Source organism: Mustela nigripes, chromosome 11, assembly GCF_022355385.1.
Source record: "Mustela nigripes isolate SB6536 chromosome 11, MUSNIG.SB6536, whole genome shotgun sequence".
In the NCBI taxonomy this organism is placed as follows: domain Eukaryota; kingdom Metazoa; phylum Chordata; class Mammalia; order Carnivora; family Mustelidae; genus Mustela; species Mustela nigripes.
The window spans coordinates 9,882,883-9,905,003 of NC_081567.1; the positions used below are offsets into that span (position 1 = coordinate 9,882,883).

The 22,121-nt window shown below is 50.9% G+C and overlaps 1 protein-coding gene across 1 annotated transcript in view; it reads left to right on the forward strand.

Annotated features, from left to right (window-relative positions):
- Positions 1 to 18,607, forward strand: part of EIF4H (eukaryotic translation initiation factor 4H) — a 25,727-nt gene extending 7,120 nt beyond the window's left edge. The window contains exons 3-7 of the mRNA XM_059416039.1: positions 9,807 to 9,994; positions 11,934 to 11,998; positions 12,086 to 12,182; positions 16,374 to 16,511; positions 16,801 to 18,607. Of these exons, the coding sequence (XP_059272022.1) occupies positions 9,807 to 9,994; positions 11,934 to 11,998; positions 12,086 to 12,182; positions 16,374 to 16,511; positions 16,801 to 16,940 (628 nt within the window). The 3' untranslated portion in view covers positions 16,941 to 18,607. The remainder of the gene's footprint in view (positions 1 to 9,806; positions 9,995 to 11,933; positions 11,999 to 12,085; positions 12,183 to 16,373; positions 16,512 to 16,800) is intronic.
- Positions 18,608 to 22,121: the final 3,514 nt, after the last annotated feature.

Sequence of the window (22,121 nt, forward strand, 5' to 3'; positions counted from 1 at the left end):
CTCTGTCTGTCAAATAAATAAATAAAATCTTTAAAAAAAAAAATTGGGGCACCTGGGTGGCTCAGCTGGTTAAGCCACTGCCTTTGGCTCAGGTCATAGTCCCAGAGTCGAGTCCCACATGGGGCTTCCTCTGCTCTGCGGGGAGCCTGCTTCTCCTTCTCCCTCAGCCTTTCCCCCTCCTTGTGCTCTTTCTCTCTCTGTCAAATAAATAAATAAAATCTTTAAAAAAAATTATTTCATAGAGTTGGCCTTTTTGAATCTGCAGAAATCTTGATTATGGAGCATTTAAAGCACAAAAGTAGAGTCCAGTGTGATGACACACTTTGTGTGCCTGGACCCGCTTTGTAGAGTGACCACTTGTATCTCATCTGTACTTCCGCGCGCTTCTGGATTGTTTTCAGGCACATCTTAGACATCACATTTCATTTCAACTGCAAGTACTACAGGATGAGCTTCAAAGTACAGACTCTAGAAAATGTGACCACTGGGGCGCCTGGGTGGCTCAGTGGGTTGAGCCTCTCTACCTTCTGCTCAGGTCATGATCTCAGCATTCTGGGATCGAGCCCCGCATAGGGCTCTCTGCTCAGCGGGGAGCCTGCTTCTCCCTCTCTCTGCCTACTTGTGATCTCTCTCTCTCTCTCTCAGATAATAATCTTTTTATTAAAATGTGACCACAATATTTTCACATCCAAAAACTTCCCAGTAAATGTTTTGATTTCTCTTAATTAGCTGATACATTTTGGTGTACAAACCGATTTGTTTGAATCAGAAGCAAAAGTTTGCACATAGCTTTTGGTTGCAGGGCCCACTAAAATCTCCTGATAGGTTCCTATGAAGTAGGGGTGTGTGTGTGTACCTTTTTTCAGGACCCTTTCAAAGCATTTGATTCTTTTTTATTTAATATTTAATAAAATATTTAATATTTTATTTATTGAACAGAGATCATGGGTAGGCAGAGAGAGAGAGAGGAAGAAGCAGGCTCCCCGCCAAGCAGAGAGCTGGATATGGGGCTTGATCCCAGGACCCTGAGATGATGACCTGAGCCACCCAGGTGCCCCAAAGCATTTGATTCTAGCAGCTTCCCATGTGGAAGGAAGCTAGAAGTTAAATTTGTTATTAGCAGAAAACAGTACATACTAAGTATTCATCTTAATACATATGTTTTAGTGCAAGTAACTTAATATGACATTTCTTTTTTTTTTTTTTTTTGAAGTATAACATACAGTGTTGTATTCGTGGTTTTTCAGATAGTAAGTAGAGAAGAGAAGAACTGGTAGTTTTGTATGCCTTTGAATTCTACCTTTTAACTGGTGGTCTGTCTGTGGCACTTTGTACTTCTCTAAATAATTGAAACGTGGGGCGTCTCGGTGGCTCTGTCGTTAAGCGTCTGCCTTCAGCTCGGGTCATGGTCCGAGGGTCTTGGGATCGAGCCCCGTGTCGGGCTCCCTACTTGGTGGGAAGCCTGCTTCTCCCTTTCCCACTCCCCCTCCTTCTGTTTACTCTCTTGTGGTCTCTCTCTGTCAGATAGATAAAATCTTCCAAATAAATGAATGAATGAAACTTGTAGATCATATAAAATTGACCATCACATGAAAATGTGAAGTTTTCTTCAGAACAAATTGGAGCTGGTAGTATGTGGAATGTCTGGTCTCAGATAAGCATTCAAATTTAGAAAAAAAGAATTCTTGGCTTATAAAGTACAAACTAATCCATAGAAATAGTTTACATCATAGCTTCAAGACAGATGTTTTTTGTGGCGGTATTCTCTGAGGACCAATAAACAGCTTGAGGTTTGAGTTTTTATTTCCTCTGAAAAATCTGGAACCTTGGATTGAATAAGCTTTTGCACATGTCAAGTTACTAAATTAATAACCCATTTATTTGCTTTCAGTGATGTGTGGGAGCCCAAGATTTTATTACATTGTGATAAGTGCCTTTTTGCCTAGTAGGAAAATTTCCTAAAAGACCATGTAAAGCAGAAGTCCCCCTTGTGTTCGTGGTTCTCTTATTACAAGGCTTTCAGACTGCCCGTCCTGTCCTGGTGGTAGTTGATGAGGTTAGTTTCCTGTGACAAGCTTTTCTTACAGATGAACCGGAAGAGAACCGTGAGTGTTCCCCACGAGTGTAGCCGTGCTGTTGGGCAAACTCCTCATTATTTGTACAGTTAGTTCACCGTCGGGCGCGTAAGTGTACGTGTCTTTAGTCGTCTTGGTCACAGCCAGAAATGTTTCTGACAAACACTGAAGTACGGTGGCTCATTTGCTTGAGCCTCTGCCTTCGGCTCAGGTGATGATCTCAGGGTGGTGGCGTGGAGCCTCGTGCAGAACTCCTGGCCGAGCAGGGAGTTGATTGTCTTGTCTGTGTTCTCAAATAAATGGATAAAGTCTTAAAAAAAAGAAAGGAGAAGAAGAAAGAAACAAACTCACTTAAGTACCTAATTGAAGAAGTCATCTAAATACATGTAACTCTCTTACATTTTAGATCTTTTTCCAAATACAATAACCCATATTGGTGGAAGAAGTTATTTGTGATCCTGAGAGTAGCGGCTAGGTCTGTGTCTTCATGCCTCCCACCCGTGCTAAGTACCAGAGACTGTAATAGTTCTGAAGATAAAACCAAATTCCTGCCTTAGAACCACTTTGGATTTCCCTGCAAGGCTTGCTTTTTTTTTTTTTTTTTTTTTTTTTTTTTTTTTTTAAGATGAGACTGATTTATGAAAACCTTGTTCACAGTAGAAAAGAGCTTCTTGAAACAGGGTTCACCACTGATCCTGCCCCTGCCCCCAGGGTTGATCAAAAACGTTCAGGGGCTTTCATGCCTGTCCTGTAGTAATGCCAGGTATCAATTTAAAGGGGTTTAATCGGGAATGCTGAATGGAGGCCTTGGAGATTGCATACGTTTAGCAGAGGGAGATGTTTGTGTTTTTTTAAGATTTTATTTATTTGGGAGAGATCACAAGTAGAGAGGAAGGGAAGCAGGCTCCCTGTGGAGCAGAGAGCCCAATTCGGGGCTCTATCCCAGGACCCTGAGATTATGACCGGAGCCGAAGGCAGAGGCTTTAACCCAGGTGCCCTGGGAGATGTACTTTTAATAAAATAAAAATAAAGTACTGTACATCTGTGCTGCATCGGGCTAGTTTTTGAAAACCTAAGCTACAGCTAAAATGTCATGTGGCTTTGGATGGGCTTGAGAAGTAAGGATCTGGATAAACAACTTTAGTTAGCAGAGTTTTGATCGGGGTTCAGTGATTTTAATCAATGTGTCCTCCTAATGTAAGATGCTAGTGATAGGGAAGATAAATCAGTGTATGTGAAATGAGGCCTTGGCTTTTCAGAGTTCAACCTTTTTTTGTTATTTTCTAGAAACCGAGTAAGTTGCACATTTTGACTATTACTATTTTATTCTTTTTACACATGTTGAGTGGGTTTTGTTCTTGACTTGTAGTGTTTGTGATTTTTTTCTTTTTTCTTTTTTTTTTTTTTTTTAAAGCCCAGCAAGGGGCTGGAACTCAGGACCCTGGGATCGAGACCCAAGCTGAGATCAAGAGTCGGGATGCTTAACCGACTGAGCCGCACAGGCTTGTGACTTTTTTATATAAGATCCCGCGTGGTGCCACGTGTGGACAATGTAATCTACCCAGTAAGCATTCTCTGGATGGCGCATGGAAGAGCGGGGCTGTTGATCAGCTCCACCAGCGCGGTGTCCCTAACCTAGAGGTAACAGGAGGACACCTGATGTTGCAAATACCAGAGTGTTAATGCTCTGTGCTGGGTATCTTGGCACTGGTCTTGAGTTTTCAAGAGTGGCAGCAACAGGGCTTAAGTTCTGTATAGCTCGTAAAGGCCGCTAGAGATGTTTATAGGTTCCTCTCCCAGAGAAGAGCTTAGCGTGAGTCCTCCCTTTTTCCTGATCTTTCTTACTGGGGCAGTCAGTCTGGGGCACTTCCTTTTCCTTCTCGCATCTCCTGACTGGATCTCATCCCAGCTCTGATACTCTCGGCTCTCTTGTCTTCCAGTCCCCTCTCCCTCCAGGCTCTCCTGGTCGGACTGTTCCTCCTCTCCTCCTCCTGGACTGTCTGTCCTCAGTTAGTGTCTCGTGAAGAGTTCAGTATTTCCCCGTGTGCTCGGGAACGTGGAGCGGCCGAATCGACTGCTCCCGGGGTGTCTTCCGAATGACCTGCCGTCCTTTCTTCGGGATGTGGTTTCTCCTTTCCAGGTGCCTGGACCCCCTCAGTGGAAGCATCAGCTCCTTCGGGGCAGGGACTCTGAGCTGTGAGCCCTCTACTGTGCTCTGTACTTCGTAGACATTGTCCAGATTTTATAGCCAGTTTGAGTGAAGAAGAGGGACTTGTCTCTAAAGATTTTTGGTCAGACTCAGAGTTGAAAGTTAGATTCCCTGAGTTACTGAGGATGTAATTTACCTTAAAACTTGCATATGTTGTTTTCAAAAGCAGTGGCCTGCCTGACGGGTAGTGGGAAGCAGCCGTGAGCAGGGAGGATGGTTGGGGAGTGGAGGGCGCAGTGTGATCGGGCCAGGGTTTGCAGTGCAGACCAGAGGGGAGGTGGGGGCTGCTGTGGCCTGCTGCCACAGTTCATCTGTTTCTACCGGAGCAGCGTGGCCTTGGGCGTGTTTAGACTTCCCTGTAACGTTTCAGTGTTGTTATTAAACTTTTATAAAGCATTCAGGATTTATGAGGTGTTTTTATGATCAGTTTTTAAAACTTTATAAAATAAAGATTGGAAGTATTTGTCAGTTACAGACCAGCAAACTGAGGCAGCGCGGTAATTTGGAAGAGGTCTTCCCGCCACCTTTAAAGCTCACATGACTCTCCTCTCCCTGTTATTTTTAACCTATTCTAGAAAGTGTTTTCGTGTAACCTAGCTTGTTCAGTTAGAGGATCTTAGGTATCTTAGGACTTTTAGCTCAGGATTTCCTGGCGTTGGGGGTTTTTTATTCTGTGGGCTGCTACCAGGCTGGACCCTTTCGTGACCTGCACATGTGCTCTCTGCTTTGTCTCTGTCACTCTTGTTGCTCAGGTTGCTGGCACACTGTAGAGTTCCACTTTTCTTTTTTCTTTTTTTTTTTAAGATATTATTTATTTATTTGACAGACAAAGATCCCAAGTAGGCAGAGAGGCAGGCAGAGAGAGAGGAGGAAGCAGGACCCTGAGATCATGACCTGAACCGAAGGCAGAGGCTTAACCCACTGAGCCACCCACACACCCCAAATTCCACTATTCTAACTTGTAACCGTCGGAGCCAGTAAACAAAGCTAGCTGGGGGGGGGGGCTGTTCCCGTCCCGCTGCACTGGCTGCCGTATCCTGTCTTCAGCAAACTACTCGCTGAAAAGCTAAAACACACTTAAGTCCCGTAGAACTGACCACGTCAGATTGGGTAGCGTTTAGGGCCTCTGCAGTGATTCTTGGAAAAGCCTCGAATAGTAAACCAGTGGCAGTTTTGTGAGGCTCAGGTGAAGGGAGCAGTTAATGGGCTGGGTTAGCTGTTCCCACATTTCTAGCTTTCCAGACACTGCTTGCCCGGCGCCTGGGTGGCTCAGTGGGTTGAGCCTCTGCCTTCGGCTCAGGTCATGATCTCAGGGTCCTGGGATCGAGCCCTGAATCGGGCTCTCTGCTCAGCAGGGAGCCTGCCCTACCCCCCCCCCAACATGCCCTCTCGGCCTGCTTGTGATCTCTGTCAAGTAAATAAATAAAATCTTTATTTTTTTTTTAAAGATTTTATTTATTTATTTGACAGAGATCACAAGTAGGCCGAGAGGCAGGCAGAGAGAGAGAGAGAGGAGGAAGCAGGCTCCCTGGGATCATGACCTGAGCCGAAGGCAGCGGCCTAAACCACTGAGCCACCCAAGCGCCCCATAAAATCTTTAAAATACTGCTTGCCTGGGACACCTGGGTGGCTCAGTGAGGAACCTGCTTCTCCTTGTGTTGGTGCGCATGGGCGCTTGCTCTCCAACAAATAAATAAAATCTTTTAAATAAAACCAAGTACTGCTTCCCTGAAATGGGATTCTTTCGTCTTCCCAAAGCCAGGGCTGGGTTCCTACCCGACCGCATTCTTCTCCGTGTCCCGGTCACTGGAGGAGCTCAGCCACCCTGCTTATCTAGACTGCGCAGGGGCCCGGAGCTCAGAGCCGGGACCCTGCACTCCCAGGCCTGCATCCAGCGGTCCATGTGAGGGCATCCCACGGGCCCCTTGAGCGCGCCTTCCTGCCTCTTCTCTTAAATTTTTTTTTTTTTTTAAAGATTTTATTTATTTATTTGACAGAGAGAAATCACAAGTAGATGGAGAGGCAGGCAGAGAGAGAGAGAGAGAGGGAAGCAGGCTCCCTGCTGAGCAGAGAGCCCGATGCGGGACTCGATCCCAGGACCCTGAGATCATGACCTGAGCCGAAGGCAGCCACCCAGGCACCCTCTTCTCTTAAATTTTTAAAAAATCATTGTAGGGGCGCCTGGGTGGCTCAGTGGGTTAAAGCCTCTGCCTTCGGCTCAGGTCATGATCCCAGGGTCCTGGGATCAAGCCCCGCGTGGAGCTCTCTGCTCTGTGGGGAGCCTGCTAACTCCTCTCTCTCTCTCTCTCTCTCTCTCTGCCTGCCTCTCTGCCTACTTGTGATCTCTGTCTGTCAAATAAATAAATAAAATTTAAAGAAAAATCATTGTAGCTGTCAGCCATGTGTACACGCACGCGCTCGCATATATACACAAACACGCCGGCATGTGTGCTCAGTTACTTGTGTTTATATGTCCTGCTCACTTGTGAGCTGTTTGAGGGCAGGGGACTTTCTGCCAGATGTTTAGTAAATGTTGAATAAATGAATTTAAGGTTATTAAAAGTATGATTCATCCTGTGTTTTGATGGTTTTCCAAATGTTTATACTTAACACCGTAGCTTACATACTCCATGTTCAGTCTCAAAGAGTGTCTTACTGAAAATATTTTAGCGTTTAGGGGCACCTGGGTGGCTCAGTAAGTTAAGCAGCCAACTCTTGATGTCAGCTCAGAGCATGATCTCGGGGTCATGGGACCGAGCCCCATGCTGGGCCCCGCATTCAGCAGAGGGGGCTGCTTGGGATTCCCTGCACCTCCCTCAGCACGTGTGCGCCCACACACCTGCGCACGCTCTGGCTCGCTCTCTAGTACATCTTATTAGGGGCGCCTGGGTGGCTCGCCAGTTCAGCGCTTGCCTTCAGCTCAGGTCATGATCTCCGAGACCCAGAACTGAGCCCCACATCGGTCTCCTTGCTCTGCAGGGAGCTTGCTTCTGCCTCGCTCGCTCTCAAATAAATTTTAAAAAGTGTTTTGGGGTTTAAGATCATCGAGAAAAGAACAGTGGTGTTGCAAAGAGTACAGAGGTGCAAAAATAAGTCGATTTACTAAACTTCATGGGGTGGGAGCTGGAGCCAGTGGAATACAGTTCTCTGGAAAACAAAACCGGATTTCTTAACCGGAAGGAGCAGGGTTCTGAGTCACTACACTTAAAAAATTTTAGCCATCTAAGAATTAGGTCATGATTTGGTGCTGCTAAAAACGGGTCTTAAAGAATAATATTTATCAGGAAAGATGGGGAATTTCTTTCATGATATTTCTAGCAAACTGTGGATCAAAAGCTAAGTTACTTTCCATGACTTGTACTGGTGCTTGCCCTATAGAAAGGATGACTTTGAGCAGATCTTTGTCGGGAGGAGATTCCTTTAAAATACTCCAATGTCTCCATAAAAAGAAAACGCCACCTCCCTCTTTTGAATTTTTTTCCCTCCTGTGTTCTGCAAACGATAAGAACATTTTCAGACCCACAGTGGACACTGTTAGAGTGACAGGGTTTGAGTTTGCTTTATCTTTAGGCTAGCCGCCTTCGCCTTCTTTGTGTTGAAGCCTCCGGGGCTCTTGGGAGAGCAGGGCGGTTCTCACGGTTCTCACGGCCCTGCCGGCCACCGCTCCCTGCAGATCGAGCGTGGAAGCCTGGAAGCCGTGATGTCTGTACGTGCCGTATCCAGATCTCTCCATCTGCTTTTTTTTAGAGCTGTTTGTTCCAGAATCAAAGATGACATGTAGCATTGGTTGTCATGTTTCATTGGTCCCCCTGCCTTTCTTGTCTGTCATGATCCATGCCAGAATACAGGGCACACGGACAGCTCAGGCCATTGATGAGCTTTGTCTGAATCAGCCCCGCTGCGGTAGTGGGTACAGAGGAATGGTTTTCTTTTCTTTTCCTTTCCTTTTCCTTCTTTCTTTCTCTCTTTCTTTTTTAGAGTTATTTAAGAGCGGGCACAAGAAGGGGAGAGCAGAGGGCGAGGTTCAGGCAGACTCCGCACTGAGTGCAGAGCCCGACGCGGGCCTCAGGACCCAGAGATCGTGACCTGAGCCGAAGTCCGATGCTTAGTCAACTGAGCCCAGGCACCCCAAGAGTGGTGGTTTTCTTTTTACATGACGACTCCTACTTTTATGCGTTGACATTCTTACTGATGTAAGGAAGAGCTCCCCTTCCCCTTCATTCATTTTATGGACTGTTTTAGAGCAGTTTTACGTTCACAGCGAAATTGATCAGAAAAGACAGTTCTGGGGGTCTGGGTGGCGCAGTTGCTTGAGTCGCTGCCCCTTGGTTTCCCTTCAGGTCCTCATCTCAGGGTCAGGAGATTGAGCGCCGCAGGGAGTCAGTCTCTTAAATCAGTCTTTGGTGGAGGGAGAAGAAAACACAGTTCCTGTGTCCACCTTGCACATGCACAGGAGCACAGACGGCCCTGCCGTCGACACCTGCACTGACCGTGTTGTCACACAGTTGTGGTTTACGTTGGGGTCACTCTTGGTAGTGGACGTCCTGTGGGCCTGACGAATGAATGTACAGTGGCCCCAGCTGCTGCTTCCGTGTCTGTAGGACATTTTGAGCCTCGGGTTGTAGGGGTGACTGTTGCTCCGGCCGTGTGTGCCGTGTGCCGGGTATGAGGCACCATAATCTGTACCTCTCAGTAACTAAGCTTTGTTCGTTAGCATTACCTAATACTTACCCAGTTTTACAAATAAACAAAGCTTAGAGAAATGGAGTAACTCCTTAAGGTCGGATGGTGAAGTAAGTTTGTGGCCGAGCTGGGATTCAAACCAAAACCTCTACAGATGAGTGAGGAGCTGTGGTCGAGTCCGGCTCCTGCCTTTTTTGCCACTTTTGAGCCCCGTAACCGTAGACACATCACCCTCTCTTGTTGCAGGGGAGGAATGGCATTGAGGTTTAAATGGATTCGTAGTACGCCCTTGAGGATCAGGGAGGTCGCGCGGGCAGTGGTGGAGCGGTGGAGCGTGCATGTACGTAGCACTTGATGTACAGCAGCTCAGGTTTTCATGAGGCTGTATTGGCCGCAGCGTGACGGTAGCGAGAAGCACGTGTGTTCTGTGTGGGTCACGGCGGCTCTAGAGATCCTTCCTGAACACAGTGCACTGACTCTGGGCAGTTCGCTTCAGCCTGGATGAGGACAACCAGGCACGAGGGAGGGCGTTTGCTAAGGTTTTAGGATGTAAACCATTTGTAGACACGGAGTCCACGTAAATAGGTAACCAGCCACGCCGGGGGTACATTCTCTTCGGATTTGCAGGGAAATGTGTGTTTATCTAGGTTCCGTGCTTCCATGGACATTTCTGTCACCAAAAAATAGGCCCTTGGTCATGAAGGATATTTTGGGATACTCTTGGTAATTTCACGTTCCAGTGGAGCAGTAACCCTGGGTGGTGTGGCTGAGCCGGAGACATTGCCCTTGTTCCCTGCGCGGGGGCGAGGAGACTTGAATCCTGTCTGTTTCCCCTCCAGGTCCCGCGGCAGTGCTGGTGGCCATGGTTCCCGCAGCCAGAAGGAGCTGCCCACAGAGCCCCCCTACACAGCATATGTAGGAAATCTACCTTTTAATACAGTTCAGGGCGACATAGATGCTATCTTTAAGGATCTCAGCATAAGAAGTGTACGGCTAGTCAGAGACAAAGATACAGACAAATTTAAAGGTGAGTTGGGGGAATTCTTACTGTGCGTTTTTGTAGAGGGAGGGTTGAAACCACAGTCTTAGAGAACCAGAGGGCTCCACTTATGAAAGTGTTTGAAATATTTGTCCGAGTAGCTGAAATAAACACGGTCCTTTAACCTGTAGGCTTTCTGTTCTACTTGGGGCGAAAATGTTTTACTCGTGCTCTGATTTGTAGAAATAGGCATATGTGTATGCCCGAGTCAGCCAGCTGTTTGCCTGACCCAGCTGTGCTGTCTGTGCTGTCAGGGAGGTCCCTCGGGGGGAAATGAACAGATAAAATGGAGGACTTGGCAGGTGCATTTCACCTTGGCCCGACTCCTGGCATTTTGCTTTGAAGTTTTCCTGTAATCTAGGTATTTGTATAGAATTCATACGTACTGTCACTACATTGGTGACTTTGGAGTTTGTGTGTGGAAGAGGGTTGGCTCAGATTTCAGATCAAGTTAGTGTCTGTAGATTAGTCTCTCTGGGGCGCTCGAGTGGGAAAGCAGTAAGAAGGAAGAGTCATAGGAGCATTATCTCTGAGCTTTCAAGAGTCCCTGAGGGGAGACGTGCTCCCTGAGAGCACGGTGCGAGAGCATTTGGCTTACATTATTGATCCAGAAGAGCATCGGGGAAGGTACGGAGTGATGTCCAGCGAGGGAGAGGTGTGAGAAGCAGGGGTTTCGTGCATCTGGGCAGTTCTGTGTATAGGCAGTACTGTGATCATGTTGAAAGTTTTTTGGCTTTAGAGCCTGAAGCCTTATGATAGGAATGGCCCAAACAATGAAAACAAACCTGTCCGATCAGCCCACCAGTGTCCCTCCTAGAGGCACCAGGAGTTCCAGGCTTCAGGGGAGTTGGGCGTTGGGAGGGCAGCCTGTGGGGTGAGTCTGCAGAAGCACGTTTCAGTGTGTCTCCTAGAGGTTGATCCTCCCTTTCAGCCGCTCTGAAGGGTGGCATGGGTGAGCTGGCTTTGTTGGCCTCTTGGAACGTGCGGGCGGTTTCCTCAAATACTGTAGACATTGGATCCGCTTAGGGGGGATGGTGGGGACCCTCCAGCCAAGCAGTGGGTTCTTTTGTAAGTTACTGCTGAGCAGATGGTGAACAGGACAAGTTTGGACCCAAGTCTTGGGAGCACTTGCGGTCCAGTGGGCTTTGAAGGGGAAGTGCAGTCCTGGTGCAGGGTACAGTGTGAGCGCATGGGGGCGGGGGTGCGTGCTTAAGCCCAGAGTTAGTCTCCCGGTGGCAAGGAAGGGCCTTGGAAAGAGTGGGGGGGGTAGCTAATGCAGGGGTTGACGTGAGGAAGTATGGTTTCCTCTGCCTGCAATGTTGTGTTTACGGTCTCACGGCCGAAGCCGGCATCAGGGCACAGACTGTGGGCTCACGCGCTCGGACCCAGGCCATCTGTTTCTCCGTGAGCATCGCACAGAGGATGCCCTTGTCACTGTGTTTTTAGCTTTAGAGAACAGCTTCTGTACCAGCCACCTGAGGAGTAAGTCGTAGGCATCTTCCGCCTGTTCCTTCAAAGCACGTTCGGTCTTGTCTTCGAGATCTGTGTCTTAAAGCCCCAGTTGGGTTCTGTTAAAGTTAATCAAAAGTCAGAATGAACAGCTCTTCACAGTGACCCAGGAAAGGTTTTAAGATGATGGTTAAAACTCATAAAAAGAAAGGTTTTTTATAAAAACACAGCTGCCTAAATAAATAAAATCTTAAAAAAAAAAAAAAAAAAACAGCTGCCAGATATTTCAGAGGATATAAACATGAAGAAGGAATGCCAGGTATTTTCTGTTCACCAAAAAAATACAGTCTCTCTTCTGGGCTCTCCTAGTCCACCGTGCCCTAGCTGCTGCACCAGAGTGGGGAAATGGACCAGACAGGGAGCCCCCCTGCCTTCACCCAGAGTTCCTTGAGGAAATTGGGGTTTGTTTCTCTTGCAGGATTCTGCTATGTAGAATTTGATGAGGTGGATTCCCTTAAGGAAGCCTTGACATACGATGGTGCGGTAAGTATCTTCTGCTTTTCTGTGCGTGTTAGAAGTCGCGGTGTTTTCTCTTGCCAGTACTTAACACTGTTTTCCCATTACCATTAGCTCTTGGGTGATCGGTCACTTCGTGTGGACATTGCAGAAGGCAGAAAACAAGATAAAGGTGGCTTCGGATTCAGGAAAGGAGGGCCAGATGACAGAGGTGATTGGTTCTTCCGTAACTTGAATGTGAAACTTGCTGTACGCCCGCTGATGGTGGTTCCCGGAGGTACCAATAGAACTGTCTCACGGGTCTGATACGTTTTCGCAAGCTTTTTTTTTTTAAGATTTTATTTATTTATTTGACAGAGAGAGATCACAAGTAGGCAGAGAGGCAGGCAGAGAGAGAGGAGGAAGCAGGCTCCCTGCTGAGCAGAGAGCCCGATGCGGGGCTCGATCCCAGGACCCCGAGATCATGACCCGAGCCGAAGGCAGCGGCTTAACCCACTGAGCCACCCAGGCGCCCCCGTTTTCGCAAGCTTTTAAACACTAGTAAAAATGCTGAGAGGGAATGGACCAGACTTCTGTAAGCCTGGGGCATTTCGGTTTGGTTTTGTTTCTGTTGGAGGCCAGAACTCTTCTCTTAACTCCTGCGAATTTCTCGTCACATGAGTTGTCATCTTCCGGTGAATTTTTCCGTGTTTGTGCAGCAAGGTAATGGTGCAGCCTCAGCTTTTCTGGTGTGTATCTCAGGAATGGGTGACCCTGGAGAATCTAGGGTGGGCGGGATCCCCGGGGATGACTTCCTTTCCGGGATCAGCATTCACAGCATTGCCACTTACCTTGCAGTGGCCTTGCTGGGAGCAGCCTGGCCAGACCACTCTGTTAGCTCACGGTGTAGGTGATGTTTTCCTGAAAGGTCTCCAGGCGTGCACCAAGCCTCTGTTGGCGGCGGAGTGTGTGGGATAGGACTGGAGAAGCCTCCGCTGTAGGCGGGGTGCACGGAGCCCTGGCCCGGCTCCGCTGGGCCTCCGCCGGGCCTCCGCCGGGCCTCCGCCGGGCCTCCGCCTGCAGTTCTCGTGGCGCCTTCATCTCGGGAGCCCCCTGGGCGGTGCGGGTGTGCACGGACACACGGAAGCACGCCTGCCTCCAGAACTACTTGCAGAAATAGTCCGGAGGTTTTGGAAGCTTACGGGAGGCCTCGGGTCACTGTGATTCTTGGTGGCCCCCGCTTGCGTGGCTGAAGTCGTGGAACTCCGCTCCCTCCCGGGTGGGCCGCATCCACCTGACCGTTGTCTTAACTGACCCGAGAGGCCTGGCTCACTCCTAAACGAGGCCTGGCTCACTCCTAAACGCTTCTTAAACTCTTTATGTTGTTTGTTGTGGTGGTTTTTGTTTTTAGTAAATAACTCACACAGGTAATAAAAATGGCAGTCGTGTAGAAAGGTAAAACCCTGAGAAACCAGTCTGTTATGTTTCCTAGGAGTTCTCTCCACAGGGTCTAAGATAACATCAGTGACCCCACCCACCCTGTCCCCCTCCCCTCCCCCCATCAAACCAAATTCAGCGCAAAGTATTTGGTGAGTATGGGAGGAAGTAGGACAAGCTGGTGTAGACCAGAATTCTTTAAAATTCTTTCCAGTCCCCCTGTAACTAAACAGATGACTGCTTATATCTGTTGCAGAACTCAGTTTCTTATAGCCGATCAGAACTTATTCATAAAAATACAGTCTCATCCAGTAAAACTGTAATTTTACGTATAAGCTGGTCTCTGAAACACGCAGCAGAGGGCTTGCAGAGTCAGTCTAGGTGCAGCCGTTACTGGCCTGAGGAGTAGTGGTCTTGGACCTGTCGGTTTTGGATTTCTGGTATTAGTGGAACAGCCCTCGAGCTTGTGACTGGGGAAGCGTGGAGGTTACCTAAGGAACGGTTGCCTTAGTTGGATTTTTCCTATCGGAAGCTGAGAACACAGCGGACAGGACCTCGACACCTGCCAGGGCCTGTGTCCCACGGCAGGGTTTTGGTGGTCTTTATTTTTATTTATTTATTTATTTTTAAGATTTCATTTATCTATTTATTTATTTTTAAAGTTTTTTTTATTTATTAATTTGACAGAGAGAAATCACCAGTAGACGGAGAGGCAGCCAGAGAGAGAGAGAGGGAAGCAGGCTCTCCGCTGAGCAGGGAGCCCGATGCGGGACTCGATCCCAGGACTCTGAGATCATGACCTGAGCCGAAGGCAGCGGCTTAACCCACTGAGCCACCCAGGCTCCCCTTTAGTGGTCTTTAAAACCACATATGCCCACACAGAGGAGTTAATGCCTATATGCGTTATTTGTGAAAATCCATCTTTTCTTTTTTGCTCTTTAAAAGAACGTTGCTATTTTTATTTGCTTTTTTATTTTTTAAAGATTTTATTTATTTATTTGACAGAGAAAGAGACAGATCACAAGTAGGCAGAGAAGCAGGCAGGGAGAGAGGAGGAAGCAGGCTCCCCAACGCGATGCATGGGGCTCGATCCTAGGATCCTGGGATCATGACCTGAGCCGAAGGCAGAGGCTTACCTAGGGAGCCACCCAAGTGCCCCGAACGTTGCTGTTTTTAAAATCATACGTGCTTGGTACAAAGAAAACTCAAGCAATACAAAATAAAAAGAAGAAAGCAAAGTCCCACCACCAGAAGTAGCCTGTGCGTTAAACTAAACTTTGTTTTTAAAAAAAAACACCTTACAAGGGTCTCATGCTGTGCCACCTAAAAAATCTGTCTCCACACTTAATGAAAAGGCATTCTTGAGTGTGCCAGACCTTGCTTTAAACTTCATCCTCTTCCCCTGCTCCTTATCAGAAGAGATTCTGTCACGGGCACCGGTTTCTGCCTCTGCCAAACCTGCCTCGCGCTCCTGGACAGAGCGGTCGTGTGTCTCTAGTCGGTGGGAGTGGGAGCTGACCGGTGTTGCACGCTGGTAGCAGGAGTTAGTTACTCGTGCAGGGGAAGTGACTTCCGTACCCACGCGGGAAGGTGCGCTTTCTAGTTTATTGGCGGAAAATGTCAGGCTGAGTGTTTGAATACCAATTGTGCTCATTGAACCAACACTGTAAGCTCTGGTTCGAAGAATTCTGGAGAGACTCTTACCCCAGCTGTATGCCTCCCAGTGTGTTTCCCCATCTCAGTGCTCCCGTTGGCCCGAATCTGTTTGAAATCGTTTTCATTTCTTGTTAAAATTGATGTTGTCCGACTCTGTTTCTGAGCCGGGTTTCGGGTAACTTGATCTCTTCCCCAGTTCCTTGGCCAGCCTTGCAAACATCGTATTCTCCACGTTCAAGGGAGTTAGGGTTAAAGCTCTGAGAAGCCCAGGTGAGCAGACACCAGACAGACCATTGCCCCCGGGGCAGGCAGCAGGGTCAGCGTCCTGAGAGTCTCTGGTCGTGACGCTTTGGTCAGCCGATCAGCCCTGACCTTCTGGTGTGGATGTGTTGGAAAGACCCCTTACTTCACCTTACTCACGTGTGCTGTTGATTCGTGGTTCATCCGACCCTGAACTCACAGCAGCAGCACCAGGACGCTGCCCGAGTGCAGCTGACCTAACGCACGTCGCCCAGATGGGGTGCAGGGCCGTCTCCTTGCACTGCGAAGACCGGGCGACCTGCCACGCTCCAGCCGGGCACGGCTCAAAACAGTGCGGTCGCCAGGGAAGTGTGCCAAAGAGCAGAAAACCTAGCACTGACCGGATTGGAAGGACACTTAGAGTCTGAGCTGACAAGGCGGCCAGGCATTGCCTTCGCTCGGCCTTAGCTGCAAAACACGCATGTCAGGGGCGCCTGGGGGCTCAGTCGGTAAGCGTCTGCCTTCGGCTCTGGTCATGATCCCAGAGTCCCAGGATCGAGCCCTGCATCAGGCTCTCTGCTCGGCAGGGAGGCTGCTTCTCCCTCTCTCTCTCTCTGCCTCTCTGCCCACTTGTGCTCTCTGTCAAATAAATAAAGTCCTTATAAAACAAAACAAAAATAAATAAGTAAAAGGCTGCTTAGCTCGACTCCCCTCTAGCTGGAAGTCTTGCAGTGACATGTGAACCTAAAGAAAAGTTGAGGCTGTCCAAGCCTGTGGAGAGACCCTCTCCCCACGCGGCTCCCTGCAGGCTCCCCGGAGCCCGGCCGTCCTCTCCTGCACAGCGGAGCAGGTGTGCAGCTGGGGGGCGGGGTGCCCTGTGCCCCGGTGCGCCCCCCTCTTCCGGGGCTGAGCCCAGCACATTCGCGCTTGATTGACAACACAGGTGCCTGACTTTTCGGTCTTCACTTGCGCTTTATTTCACAAAAGCTGCCGACGTTGGACGAACTAAGGAATTGCAGAGCAGACCGGCTGCGTGGGCAGCTCTGAGTCAGTGGCTGAGAAAGTAACGCAGTGTCCCCTCCTCCTTCAGGCTTCAGGGATGACTTCTTAGGAGGCAGGGGAGGGAGTCGCCCCGGTGACCGGCGAACGGGCCCCCCGATGGGGAGTCGGTTCAGAGACGGCCCTCCCCTCCGAGGGTCCAACATGGACTTCAGAGAACCCACAGAAGGTAGGACGCTGCTTCCTCCCCGGAGGGTGTCTAGCCGGGGTGCGCTGGCTGTACGCCCCCCACACACAGGTCTTCCCGTGCCCTGGGCAGTGGCTTCTGTGGCCCACCCCGTTGTCTTAAATAGCGAGCTGACCTTTGCTAGAATGTTGGGGGTGCGCTAGGTCTTCGCGGCTGGCTTGCTAGTTAGAAAGCGGGCCAGGTCGGGGCAGGGGGGCCTCAGTGGGGCCATTTCACCCGCACGGGGAAGGGGGTCCGTTCTCGATAAACCATGTTGGCTTTTCTCCCGCAGAGGAAAGAGCACAGAGGCCACGGCTCCAGCTGAAGCCTCGAACGGTCGCAACGCCCCTCAATCAAGTAGCCAACCCCAACTCTGCTATCTTCGGGGGAGCCAGGCCCAGAGAGGAAGTCGTTCAGAAGGAGCAAGAATGAGCTTGCGGCGGGGAGGGAGCGGGGTGTGGGGGAGTTAGCGCGAGACCACAGCCTGGCCAGCCCCCCCGGGCCGGCGGGCCTGCGCCTGACCCCCGTCCCCTCTCGTACAACGGAAACTCAGAGCTTGTGAGCGCATGTCAGCAGTTAACAAGTGGTTTTTAGTACATTCTTGGCTTTGCTGCACCTATCTAGTGCCTGTCTCGTGCTTTCCTTCTTTTTTTTTCTGCCTCTCCTTGCCTCTCTCCCTTCTGTGCTCTCTCCTTCCCGCACCCGAGGGTCTCCCGGGCGACGGAGGCAGCCGCCGTGGGCGTCCTCTGGTTGGAGGTGCTGCTCCGTCTCTCTCCTGTGCTTTCTCTCTTTCCTTCAGACGCACTGGCCAGACCCGGTTGTTTCTTTGAGTTTTCTCGGCGCTTCTCTCCTGACCTGCATGTTGAGTTCTGTATTGCTGTGGCTTCCAGGGGGGGAGGAGAAAACCAGGGAGGAAGTCACAGACTGGATAGCTTCTCGTTTTTATTCCGCTGTGATCAACATATACAGAATTTGAGGCACCTTGTTTCCAAAACAAGGATAAAATACCCGTTGATCCTTCAAAATTCCTTCCTGTCCCTATTTATAAGCAGCCCTGCCTCCGCTGCTCCCTCCCTGCGCAGGTGGCCCGAGCAGAAGAGGCTCTCCGCTCAACCGTGGAACCCAGAAGAAGGGGTAGCGGCGCGGCGAGCCGGAGAGGACCCGCCGAGCGCACTGCTGTGGTCACACCCACTGGGGTGCCTTCAGCACACTGTGCGGGCCGGTTCCCTCCTTTCTGCCGGCCAGGGTGCTCTGGGGGGACCGAAGGGCGGCGGTGGCAGAGCCACACCGGGCTGCCCTGACCGCGTGGACGCGGCCGCTCCTCTGGTCCCCGCTGTGTGTGGAGCCCGCATCTCTCCCTTGTGTTTCTCTCTGCTCCTTGGTGTAGCAGCGAGCTCCTGTGCTTCACAGCTTCCCTGGATTTTATAATGAAAATGGGCCTACAGTCTGGCACTTTACTTGATGAATTGAGGATTTTACTATGCAGAGCCGACAGGGACGTCCGGGTAGCCGGTGGGTGGCTCTCAGCCACCAGGTCTCCTCCTGGGGGCAGAGCTGCTTGTCCCCACACAGTGAGTTCGGCACTTGGTGGGGGCAGGGGGTGGCCGTGGCCTTGGAGCTGGAAAGCCTGCGTGTGAACAGCTCGGTTCTGCAGCGCCCAGTCCCACTCTGGGCCGCAGGGAGCGGCTCGGGGCCGGCCAGCGGCTGGAGCCCCGGGGGGAGAGCCCCGCGCGTCCCCGCCGCGGCTCTGTCCCGGGGTCTCAGCAGTTACAGAACTCTCTCTCCTGTCCTTTCTTCTCCTGCCTCTCTGCTTCTGAAATAAGAACCATTTGTGTGACGCCAATACTTAACTTACGAAAGACATGCATTATGTGGTCGTAGTCAAACCCGATGCTTTCAGATGACCTACTTACATCTTCCGTGGGGAAAAGATTAAGAACAAAACAAAATCATCTAAACTTCTGGGCCACCCGGTTGACTTTTAAACGTAAGAACAGAATTCCAAACACTTCACACATTCAGCTATATGACAGAAAGGAAATCTATGGATATGGTATTTTGTGAATGATCTTTTAAATAAAAGAAAACCTTACGTAATATTTAATGCTTGTCCTTATTTTTGAGTTCTTTCTAGCTGCCCTCCACGTGCAATTTGCACCGTCTTAAAGTCGGGAAGCGACAGCCGAGTCTCGCAGCACAGGCTGCGGTGCGCGAGCCAAGCGCCTCTTGCTTTGGGAACTTGGAGGAATCGTGAGATTCTTTTCAGAGCCGGTGATGATCAGAAGCAGCACACCGGGGTCTCCCTTTTTTCCTCCTCATTTCCCAAAAAACGTGATTTCCTGAACAGAGACCTTGCGTGCACAGGTGTGTGGCCCTGGTGTTTGATTAGGTTCTAAAGGCAGTTTCTGCCCAGAATGGAAGAAGTCCGCTGTCTGCACGAGGGGTCCCTTTGAATAACTGCTTGTGTTCAGCGGAAGTTCTGGGGACTTCGTGGCCAGCGGGTGATAGGTTGTCGGGGGTGGGGGCGCTTCCGGGCGGTTCTGTGGCCCAGGGGACAAGGTGCAGAGCTCTGCCATGTCCGGGAGAGGCCCGGCTGGCGGCGAGGGTGCTGCCAGAGGACTTGGCGTGGTGAGGGAGGGGAGCCTTGACGAGCCTTGACGGCGGCTTACCCTGCAGGGGGAGGGCGGGGAGGGCAGGCCGTGTTGTGGTGAGAGCACGCGCGGCTGTCCGCCTGGTCTGCCCAGCCTGGAGGACTGATGCTCGCTGGTGTTTTCTCTAAGGGAGAGGGTCCCCGAGACCAAAAACCCTCTGCCCCTCGTGTGGTTGGGCCGGAGGCTCGGAGCCCAGCTCGATGTGGCTTCTTTTCAGAGGTTAACTTGGATCCCACCTCTAAAGGGCCTGTGGCGGGTTCGGACCCTTGGGTCATCCGGGTTTCCAGAGGTTTCTCGGGACTGAAGCGCGGCTCCCGCCCGGCTGTCTGACTCCCTCTCTCCCTGTGACTTCGCCGTCTGGACACGCGCCTTCCCTTGGGCCCTGGCGTTTGTGCTGTGCTCGGGGTTACAGACGCAGCTTAATACCCGCCTCCCGTCCCGAAGTAGCCGAATTGAGAGAGGAGGGTGCATCTTTGCCCAAATCAGCACCTAAACAAATGGGTTCATTTTCACAAAAGTTTGCGCACAGTATGAGTGTTCCGGAGATAGGTTTCCCTCTGCATTGGGGTGGGTTTTTTTTTTTGGCCCCTGCTGTTTGGTTTTCTTATTTTTTAAGATTTTATTTATGTGACACCCACAGCGAGAGGGAACACAAGCAGAGGGAGGAGGTGGGAGAGGGGGAAGCAGGCTTCCTGCGAGCAGGGAGCCCAATGCAGAGCTCGATGCCAGGACCCTGGGATCATGACCTGAGCCCAAGGCAGATGCTTAACGTCTGAGCCCCCCCAGGTACCCCTGTCGCTGTTCTTAAACTGCCCTCAGAGAAGCCAGATGGACTGGGATGCCAAGCGGGGCCATTTTAATAAGGGGTCAGGTTTCTGAGAATGTTCTTACCTCGGAGCCCGTCTTGTCGGGGGCCAGGTGGTTTCTCCAAGTCCCAGGAGAGGAGAAGCTTGCATAGCCAACTTGCAGAGGCCAGGGCTTCCCATCCTGACCGAAACGTCTTGTTCAGGGAGGTCTTGGCAGGAGGCAGAAAGGAGAGGGGTCAGGAGGCGTGCGTTCGGGCGCCAGGAGGGTGCCGGCATTGTGGCCGGGCCCATGCTCCCAGTTCAGGATCTCAGGAAGAGCCTGGCTGAAGGAGGTTACTTGGTCGTTACTTGGGGGAGAAGCGCCAGTTTCCAGCAGCCTCTAAAGGAGCTCCTGCTTGAGACTCCCGAGGAACAGATCATGTGGGCAGGGAGCCGGTGCCCTTGTGGCCCTTACGCGTTCTTGGACCTGGCGGTTTCTGTATTTTTCTGTTTTGAGTAAACTCTATGCCCAACATGGGGCTTGGACTTAAGACTCTGGGATTCAGGGTGCCTGGGTGGCTCAGTGGGTTAAGCCGCTGCCTTCGGCTCAGGTCATGATCTCAGGGTCCTGGGATCGAGTCCCGCATCGGGCTCTCTGCTCAGCAGGGAGCCTGCTTCCCTCTCTCTCTGCCTGCCTCTCTGCCTACTTGTGATCTCTCTCTGTCAAATAAATAAATAAAATCTTTAAAACAAAACATAAAAAAAGACTCTGGGATTCAGAGTCGCACGGTCCACCGACTGGGCCAGCCAGCGCCCCCCCGCGCCCCACCCTGACTGTTGCTTTAAAGCCTTCCTTACAGTTGGCTCTTCTCACAAGTACTTAAGATACTGTTGTTTCCTTCTGTCCTCTTCTCAGATTCTGCCCGGCTCTGGGGGTCATGTGGGGCCACTAGCCTGTGCAAGGTCTGTTCTCCGGGCCATCACGGCAGTAGGACCCGCTGGGGCCCCTTGTCGTGCACGGAGCTCCTTGGTCTCCTGGAGAACGGGGCAGGCCTCCCGTGCCAGCCCCTCCTCCAGGCCTCGCCCTGTGGACTTCTCGCCAGTGCTCTTGCCGGGCGGGGAGGCGGACAGGGTGCCCCTCGCGGAGCACCCTTGTCAGCCATCCTCCGTGTGTCACGGGTGGCTCTCTCCTGCCCCGTGCTCCCCAGATCCGGTGTGCCTGGCACGCAGGGCCATGAAACGGCCCCCGGCTGCGGGAACGCTGTGCGTGGCTGGCAGGTGGGCGGGGCGGGGCTCCTGGTGCTTCCTCGGAGCGTCTGGCCTGAGCCTGGCAGCTTCTGCCCTTCGGGTGAGCGCTTTGCTCTGAGTCTCGCGTGTTCTTGGCCAGTCTTCCTCCGCGGTGAAATGTGTGATGCTTACACGAGGTCCATGGGCTTCTAAATCCACACATCTTCGTTCCTTCTGCAGTTTCTGGCCATGAACATGAACCGAAATAACGTACTTGACTCCAACCTACTACTCATCTCTGCCCGCCTCTGTAGCCACCCCCTAGGTGCAAAATACCAAATACACAAATAAAGTACACTGATTCACAACAGCAGGCTCTCCAGTGTTCCGTTTGGAATTCTGTTCACGGTGGGAGGCAAGGTGACCCTTAGTAAAATCATGAGCGGCCCGGAAGCTTACCTTTCTCAACGGGCCCAGAGAGAAACGCGGGAAGCTTTTCAGGCTGCCCAGGGATTCTGCAAATAACCACGATTCCCTTGGACTTGGTAGAGGGCTTGCTGACATGCATTACCCTCAAGTCGAAATTAAGAGTGCGCTCACTAGGTAACCTTTTTGAAGTACTCTATCAAAATACAAACAAGATGAGAAGAATGCTAACCCACCCCACTAGCAGTCCTGGCTAGTAAGTCAAGATCACACGGAGGAAAAAAAAACACTACCCCTCACCCGCCACCACGACCCGACAGGCCGGTGGCTAGAGAGTCTGTGTCCTACAGAGGAGCGTGTAAGTCGGAGCTACACTTAGGGACTTCACTTGGGAATGGAATGTCTCCGTGTTCTAGAGCCCAGTGGTTCCCCTTCCAGGTATGAGCCCCTGAGAAAGCACATCCACAGCAGCAGCTGTGTTGTTCAGATGACAGAATGGCCCGGAGGCACACACAGCATCAGGT